General features: G+C 36.7%; 1 protein-coding gene across 1 annotated transcript in view; it reads right to left on the bottom strand.

Moving 5' to 3' along the window:
- Positions 1 to 1,305: 1,305 nt before the first annotated feature.
- The window catches only part of Scn7a (sodium voltage-gated channel alpha subunit 7), an 82,220-nt gene continuing 64,917 nt past the window's right edge, over positions 1,306 to 18,608 (bottom strand). The window contains exons 18-25 of the mRNA XM_021657463.2: positions 18,192 to 18,365; positions 15,108 to 15,215; positions 11,297 to 11,575; positions 10,556 to 10,609; positions 10,045 to 10,182; positions 6,998 to 7,102; positions 6,156 to 6,426; positions 1,306 to 4,195 (exon numbers count right to left, since the gene is read on the bottom strand). Of these exons, the coding sequence (XP_021513138.1) occupies positions 3,132 to 4,195; positions 6,156 to 6,426; positions 6,998 to 7,102; positions 10,045 to 10,182; positions 10,556 to 10,609; positions 11,297 to 11,575; positions 15,108 to 15,215; positions 18,192 to 18,365 (2,193 nt within the window). The 3' untranslated portion in view covers positions 1,306 to 3,131. The remainder of the gene's footprint in view (positions 4,196 to 6,155; positions 6,427 to 6,997; positions 7,103 to 10,044; positions 10,183 to 10,555; positions 10,610 to 11,296; positions 11,576 to 15,107; positions 15,216 to 18,191; positions 18,366 to 18,608) is intronic.

Here is an 18,608-nt window from a genome sequence, read left to right on the forward strand (position 1 = left end):
CTGTGGTCAGAGAGCATGATTTATGTGACACCCATTCTCCAATATTCATGAAGACCTATGTTATGGACCAGAAGATGTTCAGTTTTGATAAATTATCCCCAGCTTCTAAAAAGAATGCATGTTCTTAACTTACTGGGTAATGTTCTATATAAATGAAATTTGTTTAATGAAGTCTCACATTTTTGTATATATTTAAACAGAAGATATAGAACTGAATGTAAACAAACATAACACATTAGCATGTTAGGGTGAAACTAAATATAGAAATTCTTTTTTAAGGCATATTAGTCATGAAAAAATAATTTTCTACTGCACAAATTTAAGAACAGAATAATAATAAGTGAGCAGAAAGAAAAAAAAATCCTAACAATAATAGTAGAAATCAAAAAAAGTGAGAAAAGGAAACATGAAATCCAATGAAATAAAAATTGTTTTCAAAAAAAGATCTTAGAATAGATTAGCCTCTAAATAAAACCAAAATACATTCTGTATTAGTAAAATAGAAGACTAAATATGGAGACTATACTAATACCCAAATGAATTTCAAATTCAATGTGAGTCCTACTAAAAGTCTCTTTTTGCTCTTTCACAGATCTGACAGCTGATCATACATTGACAGGTAAGCATCAGAGATCTAAAGGGAGCCTAAAAGTTTTCACTCCTGAGTTTTGAGAATGAACATATGGATAAATTATTGTATAAACATTACTGTTACTAATTTTACTAATCTTACTGTTTCCCACTTCTTTCATAAGACTCCTTGCACTCTGCCCAAAGGTTGCCCACAAGTCTCAGCATCTGCATTGGTAGTCTGCAGGGCAGAGCCTTTCAGAGGTCCTCTGTGTCAGGCTCCAAACTTGTTCCCTCTTTTCTCCTTCTTCTGATGTCCACCCTATTTGCCTCTCTGGATAGGAATTGAGCATTTTAGCAAGAGTCCTCCCTCTTGATTAGTTTCTTTAGGTGTACAGATTTTAGTAGGTTTATCCTATATTCTATGTCTATATGAGTGAGTAGGGGAGCAGCCTTACCAGGCCACAGAAGAAGACAATGCAGCCACTCCTGATGAGACCCAATTGACTAGGGTCAGAAGGAAGGAAAAGAAGACCTCCCCTATCAATGTACTTTGGGAGGGGCATGCATGCAGAGGGTGAACGAAGGGAGGGATTGGGACGGAAGGAGGGGGGAACCACAGGGGGATACAAAGTGAATAAAGTGTAATTAATAAAGAATTAAAAAAAAAGATTTTACTAATCAGATTTGCCAACCTGTCTTTTAAAACAATAATACAAAACAAACAAAGCCGAGTGCACTTAGCAGGTGACATTTATTTTCTGCGGTATCTCAAAAGGAGGATGAATACACGGCAACAGTCTTTTAGAAAAGAAACTTCCTGCAGTATTGGATGTTGACTGCCTACCATTCCTTACAAGTAAAAACAGAATGATTTTTAAACTCAGTGTGTCGTCCACATGAGACTCACGGAAGCAGGTTGTGATTTAGTCTTGGTATCTGTAGCAATTTCCACGTTAAGGTGTTCCCAGGAAGTGGAAAACTGAGAAGCGGAGGAAACACGGAAGCTGGCACATGTCTCCTGTACCCATCACATGGCAGAGCGAAAGGTGAAAGAAGAATACTTGTATAGAAAAACAAACAAACAAACAAACAAACAAAAAAACAGAAACAGACTCCGAAACCCCATTCACTTAGATTGTCTTCCAAGGCAAGTTGGTAAAGTTATTAAGTTTCTGAGGAGCAGAAGTTGGTTACAGGAGTTAAGGCTCAAGACCATGCATTCATTAAAAATACAGTACGCCGAGTTTCATAAAACGCATTTTAAGCTTGTTACATAAGTCAACAGAATATATATTTTTTTCTTTTTTAATTCTGGAGGACTTCATAGGCACAGTGAAATCAGTTTTTTATACAAAATGGAGAAAATATCAGATTCTCAAAATACATGAGGGAAGTAAACAATCTTATCAATGAGTGAAAATCAACTATTTTTATTAATAAAAATAATATTAGTAGTTAAAATTAATGTCGGCTATTTTACAGATTCTCAAATATAAAACATTTAAGTGAGTACTTTTAGTGTGACTTTTATACAACAAATAAGAAAGGAAAATGTAAATGAGCACTAAAACTCATTTGCATATAACGATGTCATAAAACACCAACTTAAAATCCTTTGTTCACAGTCCTTGTTGTTTGACAGATCACTTTTTTTTTTTTAAGTTACAAGAAGCACAAAGTTCAATGAAAAGAACTTTTAAGAGACCAGTTTCCTAATTAATGTTTAGGGCACTGAAAATTCCTATACAGGCTGGCTGCCCTCAACTCTTCTAAATCATGTGATAGCATGCACCAGCTATGAATAAATGGTAAAAAATACATCGGTTTTAATAATAAGGTAAAGCTTTAGTCCATTAACATTTATCTCTATTATATTCTTTTCGTAAATGTGTGCTCTTAAAAAGGAATAAATGTGAAGAAAATACAGAAAATGTACTTAACGTGTAATTTCCTCTGTGCTTGCTCTGAAGGCCTCATCTGTTGCTGAGCTAGAGCTCATGTATTGGTTACCAGCACAATGAGGAACCAGTAGTCCTAAAACAACGAAATATCTAATATCTAAACTAACAAAGAGCAGCAAAACAAACAAACAAAAAAACCAAACATATCAAAAAACAAGAAGAAAAAAAGCAAGGATGATTTTCAATCAAACATTTTAAGAAATTTATCTTGTAAATTAGCCCAGAAGTCTCTATGACAGAACTGAAAGGCACTTTCTGAAGAACTGCATTTTCCCCTTCCACCCGGCAGTATTTGTTTGTGAATGTTTGTGATTTAATGCAGTATCTTCCTACTTCTGAAGCACAATCTCACTTTAAGTAAGTAAATGCCAGAAAAGCCATGTCGAGAAAAAAAAAATTAAGCAGCCCAAACATGACAGTAGCCTCCGTTAATACTGAAGTGCTGTATTTCCTGATGCAGCGGCGGACTGAGTTCACCGTGTAGATGTGTGGGTACACACACGTGATCATTATCTCTACTGTGTGGTCAGTGCTCATGCTTAGTTAAGCTTTTAGAGGCTGGGGGATGCGTGAAGAAAGTAGAAGTGTGAAGTGCAACTAGATCTGGGTTTGAAGAGACGTTTTTTCCTCAGTTTTGTCAGAATGGACACTCTTAGAGGCAGGATCATCTCGGTCATGACCTTTTATAGGGATATCTGATATGTTTTTGTCATTTTGCCTTAAGCGGTAACTTTTATATGCACGCTGGATGATGGTTGCTGAAACTGCCTCTTGTTTGCGTTTCAAGGTAGTTGTGATTGGTTCATAAGTGATTTTGAAAGGGTTTGCTAACAAAAACCCAGATTCTATCTCTGAAAGCATTTTTTCTACCCTCTCATCTTTTCCCATGACTCTTTTCGTAAAGGCAAGTAAGATGTCAAGGCAGTGAATCCTGTCCCCTGCTGCCATAGGGAGATCCATAGCCACAAGCTGGCCCTTGTTTGGTTTTGCCATGAAAAGAGGAGGATCAAGGGAAGCTGCAAAATCTGAAAGCTTGCTGGAGTCTATGTACTGGGTCCTATCAGGGTCAAACCTGTTCCATACCTGGAAGAATTTCTTAAAGTCATCTTCGCTCAAGGTCCTGGCTTTTTTCTTAGAAGGAATACTTAAAAACTCCATGATCACAACAATGTACATATTGACAATGATCAGCCATGAAATGAGGATGTAACTGACAAAATAAAAAATCCCAACAGAAGGGCTCCCACAATCTCCTCTGACCTGAGTCCCAGGATTAATTTTATCAGGATCACAGTCAGACCACTGACTGTTGAAAATGGCATCCAGCATCCCATCCCAACCAGAAAATATTGTAACCTGAAAGAGGCAGAGCATACTGCTTCCGAAGGTCTCAAAGTTGGACACATCATTAATTCCAGCCTCTTTTTTAACATAGGCAAAGCTGTACATTCCAAAGATGGCGTAGATGAACATGACCAGGAAGATGAGAAGACTAATGTTCAGCAATGCTGGGAGAGACAGCATCAAGGAGAGCATCAGATCATAGAACGCCTTCGGTCCTTTCCCGGGACGCAGGATGTGGACGACCCGAGAGAGAAGTATCAGTTGTACAAGTGAAGGAGGCACGAAGTATTGTCCGATTGTCATAGGCAGCAACAGCCCTTAGTGTGAGGAAAGATAGAAGGAGACACCAGAATTATCCAAATGCAACTGTATATAGAAAATAGAATTTATTTTGCAGATAATCTGGTTTTCTATCATTCATGAATCTATTACTCCATCACTTAACCCATCTCATGTATCAGAATAGTAAATATTGGGTTAGCTAAGTATTAAATACATTAATGACCAAGATCTGTACCAAAACTTAGAAGAAAATTCTTTTGCGCTGTCATCTTAAGATATTTTTGAAATCACAGATGACTAGATAAAGCCACACTATAGGTCAATATTTGAAACTTTTCTAACATTGTTGGATTAATAAATTTTGCTCAAATTTACTCATATCTAATGCTTTAAAATGTGTCATTCAAATATGGGAAGATGAATAATATTTCTCTCAAAGATTTTATAATCCATTATCTTATGATAGTCATTAAAGATGAATGGAATGCAAGTCCGGGAGACATTATTAATAATTATGACTATAAAATGTATGATTAAGTGTTTCAGAGATTGTAATATTTCTTTTATAAATATATTTTTAGTCCAAATAACTTCAAATATGAGTAGGATATATATCTCCTTACTGCTTCATGTTGGTTTTTTTATTGAGAAGGTCATGGGGGACAATGTCATGGAGATTTGGTATATTTCCTGAGAGGAAGTATCATGCCTCAAAGATGGCACATTTGTGGGGTTCTGACATGATGTATTTTCTCCAATGTATGTTAGTGACTCTTCCACATTAGCCAAATTTCCATCTCTCCCCTGTCTTCCAGATTGTTCCATTATTCAAGAGACATTCTCATGTAATTGTGCACAAATTTATCCACATGTACCCTACGAGGAAATTAAACCTCTTATCTAAAAATCTGACTCTTCTGGTGACATTATTTTCCATGAAACACTTTCGATCTCAGAGGACATATTCTTACTCTACATTTTGCAGGCAAAAGACAGAATAAGTGTCTTTGTCCCTTTCCAGTGTGACTCCCAAGCACAGTTTGTCCAATCATTTTTAGTAAGAGATAAGATACATTTCTGACTCTCTGGATTATACTGTTCAACTCAATCCTTTCTTATCATGTCCTGACTCTGTGAGCCACACAACCCTCACCATACACTCAGCCGAAGGCTTTAGTAACTGGATCACATCCTCCTTGTTCACCTCAGCATCTCTCTCAGTAAACCAATCCAAGGGAGCACCCCAGTTCTTTCACCATCTCAACTTTACACTACTCAATATTTTACTTCAGTTGACTACATCAGTGCCTTGGAAAGATGACTGACTAGCCCAGAAGATTAGAGATTTAAGTTTAAAACAGCCTTCTCTATGGCTGCTTTTTCTATTCCTGCTTATTCTTCAATTTCTCCTTCAGTCACTGTACATCTGTAATTCACTTGCTTTCTTTCTGTTGCCTATCCCGATCTCCATGTACTTTTCTATCAAGCTTCTAACACTTTACTCTCAGTAGTTCAGTGACATGAATTCATTATTCTACTGAAAGAGTGAAATTTCTGAAAGCAAATTTGGCAGGTAGTTTATATATGTTTTCTGTTATGAAAATTCCTAAATACTAAAATTCTAATGCTGGGAAAGTTGGGAATATTTTAAAAATTTCAAAAGTAAGGAATCTTAATAAACTTTAAAAAGACATTTCATTTTAATAAACAGAACTCTTTTTCATGGCAGCCTGGCATGTGACAGATTACAGACAAACAAGCAGGTATCATGTGTTTGTGACAGATACTTTTAAGATTTTTTTTTAACACATAAGATATATTTTCTCACCCAGAAAATAGTGATTGTACATATATATTGCAAATAGTGATCTATCCTTTTGTGGGAAAAAAAAAAGTGGTCTTATTATTTTGCTTCCTAAGGGTCACTATCTCTCTATGCACTGTGAGAAACTGAACTAATACAATAAAGGGAAATTTGACAAGAGCAAACACTACCTGTAATGGAGAAAACGACCACCGTAAAATCATGAACATTCCACGCATTGGTGAAATAGTGGCAGTGGAAGGCCGTGAGCTTCAGTATGCATTCCAGAGTGAACAGCATGACAAAAATGGAGTTCATCCAGTAGACAGCAGCTTCCATTTGTGAACCCTGCTCATCGTTTTGTATCATAATGGTTGTTGCTTGGAAACAGATAAGAAGTATGACGATCACATTAAAGACACGATGTGTTACTAGGTCAAAAACGAAGCCTTGAAACTTGTTCTGTAGGTAAAGAAAAGGGCAATCTTTATTAACAAGATACACGTGTATGCAAAGTTTCTGGATTCTAACAAGTTTCCTCCTAAACTAATAAAAAAAAAAACCCACTTGAATCTTTGTCAAACAATGTATTTTATAATCTTTGTCAAGAAGCATTATATATATATGCATATATATGCACATAGTATTGCATTGTATTTGACTCTTTACTCTGAGACAGGATGATGTAACCCAGCTGGTCTCAGACTTGCTATGTTGCAGAAACCAGCCATGACTTCCTGATCCTCCTCTCTCAACTTTCCAAATTCTGGGATTAAAGGCATGATCCACTACACTGAACCTACTTGTTAATAATTTTAAAAAAACACATTTTTTAATTCATAAAATGATAAATAAAAGTTTTTATTTTTATTTCTTAGCAAAGAGGTTTATTTATTTATTTATTTATTTTTTTGATGCCAGTGATTGAAGATAGGACCTAGAATTTGTTAGACAAAAACTCTGCCAGAAAGCTATATTTGTAGCCTGAATGAAATGAACATTTTTTTAAAGATGCAAAATAATATTTTCTTACTATGGGGCGGGGTGCTGGTCTCTGAGAGTCTGCATACAAGAGCTTCTTCAGTGACCGGTACTGTTTTTTCTGTTTCACTGTTATAAACATATTTGATCCTCCCTGGTAAAAAATAAATTGAGAAAAAGATATATGCACTGTCTTTGGTTGGTGCTTTGAATCCATCAGTCCCTCTGAGCCTGGTTTATTGGCTCTGATGGTCCTTGTTCCTACTCTTCCACCATTACCTCTGTCTATTCTGTTTCCCATTATGACTGAGATTTACATGTCCTCTTTAGGGTCCTCCTTGTTATTTATTTTATGGGGTCTGTACATTGTAATATGTCTATCCTGTACTATATGATTAAAATCCACTCACAAGTGAGTGCACACCATGAGTATCTTTCTTCTGGGTCTGTGTTAACTCACTGAGGATGATAATGGTTAGGTCCTCTACTTATAAATACCTGGTGGGCATCTTAGGCTTTGTGTTGGCTCAATAGTCAGGGGAGTGGGGAATATCTCTGACATGGACTATGTTACCTGCTTTTTGATCACTTCCCCTGGATGGGACTGCCCTGCCAGGCCACAGGGGAGGAAGACCAACTCAGTCCTCCTGTGAACAGATGATCTGGGGTGTCTGAATGGGGTGAGGACTCCCCTATTCTTAAGAAATAGGGGGAGGGAAGATGTGGGAGGGTGAGCAGGACTGGGAGGAGAAAAGGGAAGGACCTATGACAAAGATGTAAATTGAATTCATGAATAAAAAAGAATTTTCCACCAACAAAAAAGATACATGAAAATCACACCTCAGTTAATCCTTTCCCTTTAGTGATGTGCATTTTAGAAACCTAGACTTCATTCTTTACAGAATCAAGCTTTGGCAGTTAGATATGAAAATCCATAGAAAATACACGGAATATACAATGTTCAATCATCTTCAATGCACTTTTCTCTTTTCAGTTAGTGAGACGAGGAGACACAGTGAAGACACAGAAAGCCCCACCATAAAAAAAAACTGAATTCAATAGATAATGTTTGAGTTGTTTAACAAGCAGAAGTCATTGAAATTAGAATTGGGTAAATTTGTAATTTTTTATAAATTCAAATACAGCCATATTTTGCAAATGCAACGAAAAGATTTTTAAAAATGATTCTAGAAGCGTAGAAGACTTACTGAACAGCACTCTCTCTCATTCATTTGTATTTCTACTGCTAATTCAGTATCTCATATAAAGTACATAAATTGAAGAGTGTCTTTAATCAGAGAGTGATTGTTTATGCTCTGAGTCAGATCATGGACAGGAACTGAAACGTATCACCATCATGTGGCCCAGAAACAAACCTTAATATTCTATCCTATTGGGAGGACAGTCCTAGGATGCTACAGCATCATGTCAAATGAGTCACAGTCACTGGGCTTTCTGGTCCCTCTAAGTAGCAGACCCACACTGTTAAACATTCACATGGCTTGGGTTTATGGCCTACCACTTTCTCTACTTAAAAAAGAGTTCTCTAGGGGATCCACAGGGAGACTGAGCTGCCTACGGGCTACATCTGAGCAGGGGGTCTAGTCCTCTCCTTTCATGGTCCTTGGTCGATGCATCAGTCTCTTCAGGCTAATATCCATCCACTCAAAAGTGAATATATACCATGAGTGTCTTTCTGGTTCTGGGTTACCACAAAGGGAAGCGGGAGCTCTCTCTGGCATGAACTGTGTTGCCTGCTCTTTTATCATTTCCCCCCTGGCAGGATAACCTTGCCAGCCAACAGAGGAAGAGAATCCAAGTCCTGATGGGACTTGATAGACTAGGGTCTGAAGTAGGGGAGGAGGAATGCAATTTTCAGTGGACTACGGGTGGGGGGTAGGGGAAAGAGGGAGGGATGGTGGGCAGGTGAGCAGATGAGGGAGGGGGCTACAATTGGTATCTAAAGTGAATAAACTCTAAAGAAAATTAAATATATATAATTAAATAAATATATTTAATACTATACAATAATAAAAATACTTTTAATTGAATTTTAATATATATTTAATTTAATTATATATATATATTTATATATGTCATAGACTACACCAAACTGGTTATGACTCTGGAGCCCTAGAGCACATTGAAGTCACAACTCTTCCCGGGCTAGGGAGATGCCTGATGGCAACATGCTTGCTTTGCAAGCAAAAGGACCTAAATTTGATATTCAGAACCAAGGTGAAAAATTCTGCATGATGATCCCACAGGCAAAACCAAGGGTAGGGAGGCAGAGACAGATAGATCCCTGCGGGTGCACTGGCCAGGCTAACATACTTAATGAGTTCTGGGTCAGTGGCTAGGGAGAGAACTTATCTCAAGCAAGCAAGCAAACAAAAAGGAGATGCCACGCCTCAGGAATGAGACTGTAAGTTGACCTTTGTCCACATATGTTCACATACACCTGAACATACACACATATGTGCCAACACATGCACACACACACACATACAGAAATGCACATCCATCCTTTGGATAGGGATGATGATGCCTATAGTTGGAGACAGAAGTATCTTAAAATTGAATCTGAGCCCATTAAATCTCAATAATTTGATGTATTCCTGGAAATACTTCATTGCCTGCTCAATATCAAATCTAAACTACATTTAATTTCTATACGTCATAATTTATGTCCTGTGATTGACTGCAAAACTTACCTTACTTGTACTTTAGCAATGCCTTTTGAAATTACCATGTGCTTACTCCAAACAATAGTGAAAGAAAAAAAAAAGAAAAATTTTTTTCTGTGCATATGCATATATTTGTGTATGGAAAAAGTAAGGTTTTGTCATTTGACTTTCATTACTCTATTATTTACAAACACACACGGAAATGCAGGAGCTTTTAAAATTTAACTCTTGTCTGAATATATTTTGAATATCACAGATACAACAAAATTGAGCATTTTTGTAATGTTTACAATGCACAAGAACATTAATATTGTTCTATTATATTCATACCATGTAAAAATAGCAACAAACCAATAAGACAATTCTAAAGCTGTTTGATTTTTAAGCATGGAGAAAGGATATTTATACTTATCTTATTTTTTTGCTTGTTGAAATTACTGACAATAACACCAATCAGCATACACAGTGGGAGAAATAATCCAAAGACCACGAAGACGATAAAATAAGTATACATGTAGAGGTTGTTTTCAAAATTAGGCTGCATATTTACCTAAAATTGAATGTGAAAAAACGAGCACACTATGTATATTAACCTGTTAAAATATGAGACTCAGAAGACAAATGATGACAAGAAAAACCCGACCCTGACAAATAAAGGAAATGCTCTCCTGGTTTCTTGGTACAATGGTTTCAGTGGCTTTGTTCATTTGAAATTTTAAAAGTGTATTTGGTTTAGTTATTATTTTAAAAGATGATAATCCTTCAAGTGGGATAACTGGGCCTCAGTTTTTTGCATATGTTATTGGAATTATATTCAGTGCCCATGAAACACCAAATCTGAAATTTAATCTTTATAAATCACTGTTGTTACCTGTGCTTAAGTTATCACCTTGACAGTGACATTAGGAATGTCTGATACTTACACCAACAGAATCAACTGCTGAATTCATAATACTGATCCATCCATTAAATGTTGCCTGTTGAAAGTAAGATATATGTGAATCTTATCCAAAACTTTTCATGGTAAAGAAGAAGTAAACCTTAATTACTTTTTGTTTAGTACTCTAAAACACTGGACAGTGAGGCTTGCCACACTTCAAAAATACTGTGTAACTAAGACACTCAACACGTTCATTGTCAGATTACATTATCTTTACCTAATTCAATTAAAATTCATAAAATATTTAACATGGTTTTGATAAAACAAGGGAGACAAAGGGAACTGTACTAAAATTCTAACTATATAACAATAACCATCAAAACATTGCTTGTGGCCTTATGTGATTTTTGAATGGATATCAGAACACAAAGTAGCATCACTCAGTATGTTTAGTAGTGTAGAGACAGTGGCAATCCAAGCCAGACTGAAAAGCTGTGACCCTGTTACCAATGAGCAAGAGTGGCAATCGTGAAGTCATGCCTTTTCCTCCCCTTAGTCTGCACTGTCATTTCCACGTGTTTCACTCACAGGATCAAGGACTGTATTTTCTTGGAACTTCAAAGAAGCCTAGGAAAGCATGTATCTCATAATTGTTATCTATCAGTTAATAACGCCTTGGAATTTCATAAGTAATTCTGTTCATTATCCACATTCTGTTCTAACTGCAAGCTTGCTCTAGCTTGAGTGCAAATTTGATTTTAAATAGGTCAAAGAGTGTACTCACCACTTGGAGCAAAGAAAGAAAACTGTTTCCAACATTATCAAAGTTAAGTTTTGCATTCTCCCAGGGCATTGATTCATTAAATACGAGGCTTTCACATTGACTCTTATTCATAACCTCAAACACAGGGAATCTTTCTCCACTTGTTGGGTCAATGCATTCATAAAACTTGCCAGCAAATAAGTGTACTCCAATAATACTGAAAAGCAGCCAGGTCATTAGGCAGACCAGAAATACGCCCATAGTGGGCAACGTTGTTTTAATCAAGGCTCTCAGAACCACCTGGAGTATAAGAAAATGAACATTTTAAAAAAGAAAGGGGAAAACATTCAAATTCTGATCAGATTAAAGGTACTTACTTATACAGTATCATATTGAGTCAGTAAAATGCATATTTAGAGTTTGGATACTTTATATGAAAATATTGGAATAACTAAACAACTATTCAGTTTTAATAAAAATATGCTAAGTCAACATATTTTCAAATTTTTCGTACAACACTAGCAGGCAACAGAACTGATAAGTTCAAACACTAGGCTAAATCTTCATTTCAGTGAATTCTATACTATGTTAGAATAGCTAAGATAATTTAAACTCAGTGCGTGAATTAGACTGTATAAAATACATAAAAGTGGTAGGGAATGGACCGTGAACTGACTTTAGGGCTATGAGCTTTGGAAGGAAGGACTTGCAAAGGAGACAATGAAACAAGGGCACAGGAAATGCAAAGCAGAAACTGACAGATTAGTGAAGTCAAAGAAATAGATTGGCTCAGGAAACACAGTAGCTATAACTTAGACTCTGCCCTCCCCGCTGAATGATGCTACTAAAGAGCCAGACTGAGAGTTTAAGAGAATAAATCCCTAAAAGTGAACACCAGCTACCAGAGTGGGAAGTTGGGTTAATGAATCCATGCCCCAAATGTAAACACCAGTCTGAAATCATTATTTTCATTTTCTCTTCTCTCTCTAGCAATATAATTAGAACTTAGTTCTTATTACTGCACAGAAACGGTTGGGTCAAAATTGAACTGCTTTCAATATCCAACAGAATCCCTTAAACCTTGGCAGTCTGTTTTGCTTTCTTTAGGAATTTATATTTTGTATTTCTTTTCTACTCCAGAAGCCCCATCAATCCTTTTTTTCATCATCAGTCTAAAGATTTTCCTTTTTCCCTTTTAAGCATTAATGTATTTATATCTTTTCCATATTTCTTTGCTTATATGTAACATATTTGTTTCCTAGGGTTAATGTTTCTAATTATGTTATATTTTCAATTGATTTATTACAACTCTAAAATGAAGCCACAGGACTTTTGTTGATATTGTAGATATTTTGGCATCTGTATATTTGAATTCATTAGTTTTCTTCATATTGTTCAGAGAAGCCTTTAGAATCAGAGGGCGGGAGAAAGGACAGGTAATAGTTGACTCTGTGTGATATGTGACTTTAAGTGAATTTTAATTTAGTAATATAGATCATATAATATACACTGTACCCCAGTTTAGTTCAGACATGGGAAAAGCTGAGATGACCTTCAGCTTTTGGTGGACAGATAATTAAAAGGAGGTATCAACACACAACAGAATTTCATTCAGCTGTGAAGAAAAATGAACCTGTGGAATGTCTGTGTAAATGGATTGCGCGGGAAAGCATTATACTGAGTGTGGTAGCCCGCACACGGGAACACGAACACTGCATGTTATTTATTACTCGTATTGAGTCTCTTCATTGGTGTGTTTAATTTAAACCGAAAAGGGGCCATTGGTGGCAATAGATAATAAATATCTTCAGGGAAGGGGGAGAATAGAACATAGGTGATATGAAGGACAATAAAGGAATAATAAGGAACAAGGTTTAACTGGGGTAGGAGCCTGGGGAGGGACAACTAACAGCAAATATGTTTCTAAAGCTGTATGGAAGCCTACTACTTTATAAACTTATATATAAATGTATATTATATGTATGTATGAATATGTATACACATTTATATAAAAGTTAAATTGAAGCTTCCCTACATAGGGGATGATGCTTATTCCAAAAGCCAAATATTGCTAAATAAAAAGCCTAGGGCAGGTAGGTTGAGTTGTTGGCCAGAGGTGACCCTGAGGTCCCCAGTACAATACAAGGTTATGGTCATTGCCTTTTGTCTCTCTGCAGAACTCAATGACAAGACCCTATTGCTAAAGGCACCATACTCATTGGTCACAGGACCTGGAGAAATCACGTTGGTACTGACTAAGAATCTGCCTCCATACTAAATTTCATAATGCCAGAATGTGCTATGCAGACTGCTACAGGTCAAGTCCTCAAACATCTCCATCAACTGTGAATGCTGTGAACTGTAATAATGACTGATGAGACAAGCCATGGCCAAGGGGAGACATGAGAATGTTATAGAGATAATTACCTGATTTCTGGGAGGCTAAGGTGTCCACCTCAGGAGGATAGATGCCCTGTACTGTAAAACTGCTCAAGAACACATGCTTTGGGAATTAACAAACCCCAGGTATACTTCTACTGCTATTATTTTGCTAAATGGACATGTAATCAAAATGTCTTGTAAATCTGTGTTTCTCTATCTGTAGATTGATGTGAGTTTTAGACATCACCACAACTTCCTTTGTGCACTTAATAATGACTAAAGCAGAAACAACTGGTGAATGTAAAGAGAATGAATAAGTGAATGCAGAGTGTTAAGGCACAAGTGGAAAATTTAAATCATTCTTCCTCTTCAAGGCTCAGGAACCATGACAGAATAAAAGGCAGAAGGATTGTAAGAGCCATAGATTAGAAATGTGCAGAGTGAAATGACATATTTAAGACACGACAGGACCCCTGCATTCATGAACTGGCAGCAGCTGTGACCGCCAACACAGATTAAACAAGTCAACATTCCATCATGGTGTAGCGAGGGGTTCCTGAACCCTATTACTTACTGAAGAGCTAAGGAGAGGAATTGCTTTTGGGGAGTGAGAGTTTTCTTTAGGGGTGTGGCTCCAGGTGGGTCAACTATATTTCAGTAGATTGCTCTCACCTAGAAAGAATTTAGTCCATACAGGGTAGAGCCAATGAGTTATTAAATAAAAGAGAAAAAGTTGATGTAATATCAGTGGGAGATATAGAAAGATGGGGGTTGGTTTAGGGGAAGATAAAGGGAAGTGTGGGTCAACATAATCAAACTACATTTCTAAAATTAATATACAATTAATTGAAATGCTAAAATAGTTAATAAATGGAATGAAGTTTTCCCCTGCTCATTATACACACATTATATACATATCACAGATGTATATAGTAGATATCATATATACAATGTAGCACAATTATACAAATATAATACAAATGTGTATATATAGGGTTAGAAATATATTGTTACTGAAACTGCATCAATCTCTCAGCTTTTATCCTCTTTACTTATTTTGTTAATTTTCGTATCTTTAAAAAATTTTATTTATTCATTTCACATCCTGATCATAGCCCCCTCCCTCATCCTCTCCCATTCCCATGCTCCCTCCCTCTGTCTCTGACATGGACCCTGTTGCCTGCTCTCTGATCACTTCCCCCTGGCAGGGCTACCTTGCCTGGGTACAGAGAAAGAGAATGCACTTGGCCTAGTTTTTGTATCTTATGAGCAATAGGTTCCAAAGTGTTTTAAGATGGGACTGACAGCGCTTCTTTATTCATAGGTACTGGAATATTTATTTGTTTATGTAAAAATACCCCGTAAAAGCAGCGATGCACCTTGTTGATTCACAGAAGTTTGGTGGTCCTAACTGAAAACCCACAGTTGAGTTCTCAACCTTCTGTCCTACCTTCATTCTTTCAAACTGAGAGAGAACTCTGAGTCCTCGAAGGAACTTCACGGAGGCAAGGGTGTTCAGATCTTCTCGAGTTTTGCCTATTAAGCTAAGACAAAACACCTGCACAAATAAAAAAAAAGTTAATACGATCACAAACTTTGTGCTTGTAATAAAAAAACACAATATCTAAACCCGCCATTCAACCCTTGAAGCACTTAAATATATATTTAAACCGTAAGAAAATAATTTTGTAAAATAATTTTATAAAAGACAAAACTAATAATTTCTAGAAATAAATAATATTCTTTTATAAGGATGTATGAATCTGATATTCCACATGATCAATATTTACACTGTTTTTAATCTGAAGTAAGATAACTTGTAATACAGCAATGAAAATGTATTCATTAAAACAAGTCATAGAATATATTTACATATTTACCGATATATAATAAGGCAACATATAATAAAAGAATTCAGAAGCCAGATATAAATATACTAATTTAATTTTAACAATTATATATTTAAAAAGTATAATCTATATTTAAGTAATTGTCAAGTAAATTTATATCCATAAAATTGTCAGAGCTTACTATATGTTATTTAGAACTGAAAAAGATGTGTACAGCTATGATTAAACTTTTATTATATCTCTGTGATTCCTACATTTCCAGGTCAACACAGAGAAACTATTTTTGTTCTTAGTTCTGTCCTATAAAGATGGTGTTGAGGTAGCATCAGAATCACAGGGTTGCCTACATCAGCATACAGGGATGTAGACGCAAAGAGCATTGAGCAGAGGTGTGATGTACTGTTGGGTCTCTGTGGAGTCAAAAACTAATGGTAAGAACTGACTCGGAACACAGGGGTCACCTGCTGCAAGTCATTGATGATATACAGAAAAGCCTACATAGTTGTTCGTAACATAGCCAGGCATCTATTCGTTGGGTAAACATTATTACCTATATGATATGCCTAGATGGCATAGGCGATAAAGGAGGAAAGAATATTATTCAGAAAATTTCTGCCTAATAGAGATTATCTTCAAGTGTGGGAAGACAAAATATAAATAATTGGATAAATACATAATAGTCACAGGCACTAAGGAGGTGAAGAAAAATGACAGAGAAAATACTGTGCTGGTTGTAGCTTTAATTAGGAAGCAAACAATGACGGAACTTCAACAGTTTCACTTCATTGTAAAATTTCAATGGGAGGGAGTACCAAGGAAATAGGATGGAAATCATATTGGCTAATTTGAAGCACTTCAAAAATCCAGTGCTGGTAGATCAGCTACAGAGATGGCAGGAGGAAAGAATAGGGGTGGTTGAGAAGAAGGAAGGAAGGCGAGCTCATCACATAATGTAGGGTCTTGGAGACTTCGTTTTCTTTCTTTTTAATTTTTATTAATTATACTTTATTCACTCTTTATCTCCCCTGTAGCTCCCTCCTTCCTCCCCTCCCAATCCCTCCCTCCCTTCCCGTTCTCCACCCATGCCCCTCCCCAAGTCCACTGATAACAGAGGTCTTCCTTTCCATCCTTCTGCTCCTAGTTTATTAGGTCTTATCAGGAGTGGCTGCATTATCTTCCTCTGTGGCCTGGTAAGGCTGCTCCCCCTTCAGGGGGAGGTGATCAAAGAGCAGGCCAATCAGTTCATGTCAGAGACAGGCCCTGTTCCCATTACTAGGGTACCCACTTGGACTCTGAACTGCTATGGGCTACATATGTGCAGGGGTTCTAGGTTATCTTCATGAATGGTCCTTTGCTAGAGTATCAGTCTCAAAAAAAGACCCCTGGGCCCAGATTTTTTGGTTCTATTGCTCTCTTTGTGGAGCTCCTGTCTTACTATCTCCCCCTTATTTCATAAGATTCCCTGCACTCTGCCCAAAGGTTGGCCATAAGTCTCAGCATCTGCTTTGATACCCTCTCAGAGCCTTTCAGAGGCCCTCTGTGGTACACTCCTGACTCATTCCCTGTTTTCTCCTTCTTCTGATGCCTGTCCTCTTTGTCTTTCTGAATGGGGATTGAGCATTTTAGCCAGAGTCCTACTTGTTGTTTAGCTTTTTAAGGACTGTAGATTTTAGTATGTTTATCCTATATTATATGGCTAATATTCACTTATAAGTGAGTGTATAACATATGTGTCTTTCTGCTTCTGGGTTACCTCACTTAGGATGAAGACTTTGTTTCTTTTTGAGATAGGGTTTCTTTGTGTAGCCCTGGCTGTCCTAGAACTAGCTCTCTAGGCCAGGTGACCTTGAAGTCACAAAGATCCACCTGCCTCTGCTTCCCACATTCTGGGACTTGCACCACCACCAGGCTGCCAAGAGAGACTTTTAATTTTAAAGAGTTAACTTTTGGCCTGAGGAGGATAAACTGTTTTTTATAGGGTTCCACAAAGAGAAGTTCATTAGCTGACATTCACTTTTTTTTTTTTTGGTTTGAATGTGCTATTTTTAATAAAATTTTTTATTTATTACAATTTATTCACTTTGTATTCCAGCTGTAGCCCCCACCCTCATCCCCTACCAATCCTGCCCTCCCTTCCTCCCATGCCCCTTTCCCAGTCCACTGTTAGGAGAGGTTCTCCTCCCCTTCCATCTGACCCTAGCCTATCAGATATTATCAGTACTGTCGTTCAGTTTTTATTTTTAACTTTGGTTTCTGTGCATAGAATAATAGAAGCTGCACCTTGGCCAGAACACGAATGTCAATATAAAGTCTACCCGATAATCCATATGATAAACCCTGACACTCTGGAGGCTGTTTATGAAAATAAACATACAAATTGTAGATACATTATTTAAATGTCAGGTCAACAGTATTTAAATATTTTTAGTGATATTTTCATGATATTGTTCAATAAACTTCTGTTATCAGTAATTTCATGGCTGAATTATTACAATAATCTAAAACTGAATTCAAGTTGTGGAGCGACAGGATACGAATAAACATTAAACATTACAGATATGGTAATGTAGGAAATGAGATGTTGGTGTGGAGGTTGTATGGAGGGAAAAAGGAGGAATAAGAAGATGAAGGGTAAGAGTGTTAAAAGGTAAGTAGTACTTTAAGGTGTTCTTTGAAATACGTACGATAACAACCAGGAAGTCCAGCTTGTACCAGTTGTTAGAGAAATAGGCTTTAAAGCCATAAGCCACCCACTTGAGAAGCATCTCCAGAATGAAGATGTAAGCAAATATCATGTCCGCATATTCCAGTAATATTTTAATGGTTTTTCGCTGATCAATATATATATCTTCAAGAGCCTGGAATTAAAATTTGAAATGTTAATATAAAAAAAATTCTTGGAACTCTGATTTATATGGAATCAAATTTGACTTCAAATTTGATGAGGCACAAAACTAAAAATAAAGAAAGACATTTCATAATGGAAAGTGAGTGAATTTCACAAATTGCTATGTGTTGGCAATAGCAGGTTGTACAAACTTGGACACTGAACTGCCATGGGCTAATCTATGCAGAGGTTCTAGGTTATCTCTATGAATGGC

The sequence above is a fragment of the Meriones unguiculatus genome, chromosome 8, assembly GCF_030254825.1.
Source record: "Meriones unguiculatus strain TT.TT164.6M chromosome 8, Bangor_MerUng_6.1, whole genome shotgun sequence".
In the NCBI taxonomy this organism is placed as follows: Eukaryota; Metazoa; Chordata; class Mammalia; order Rodentia; family Muridae; genus Meriones; species Meriones unguiculatus.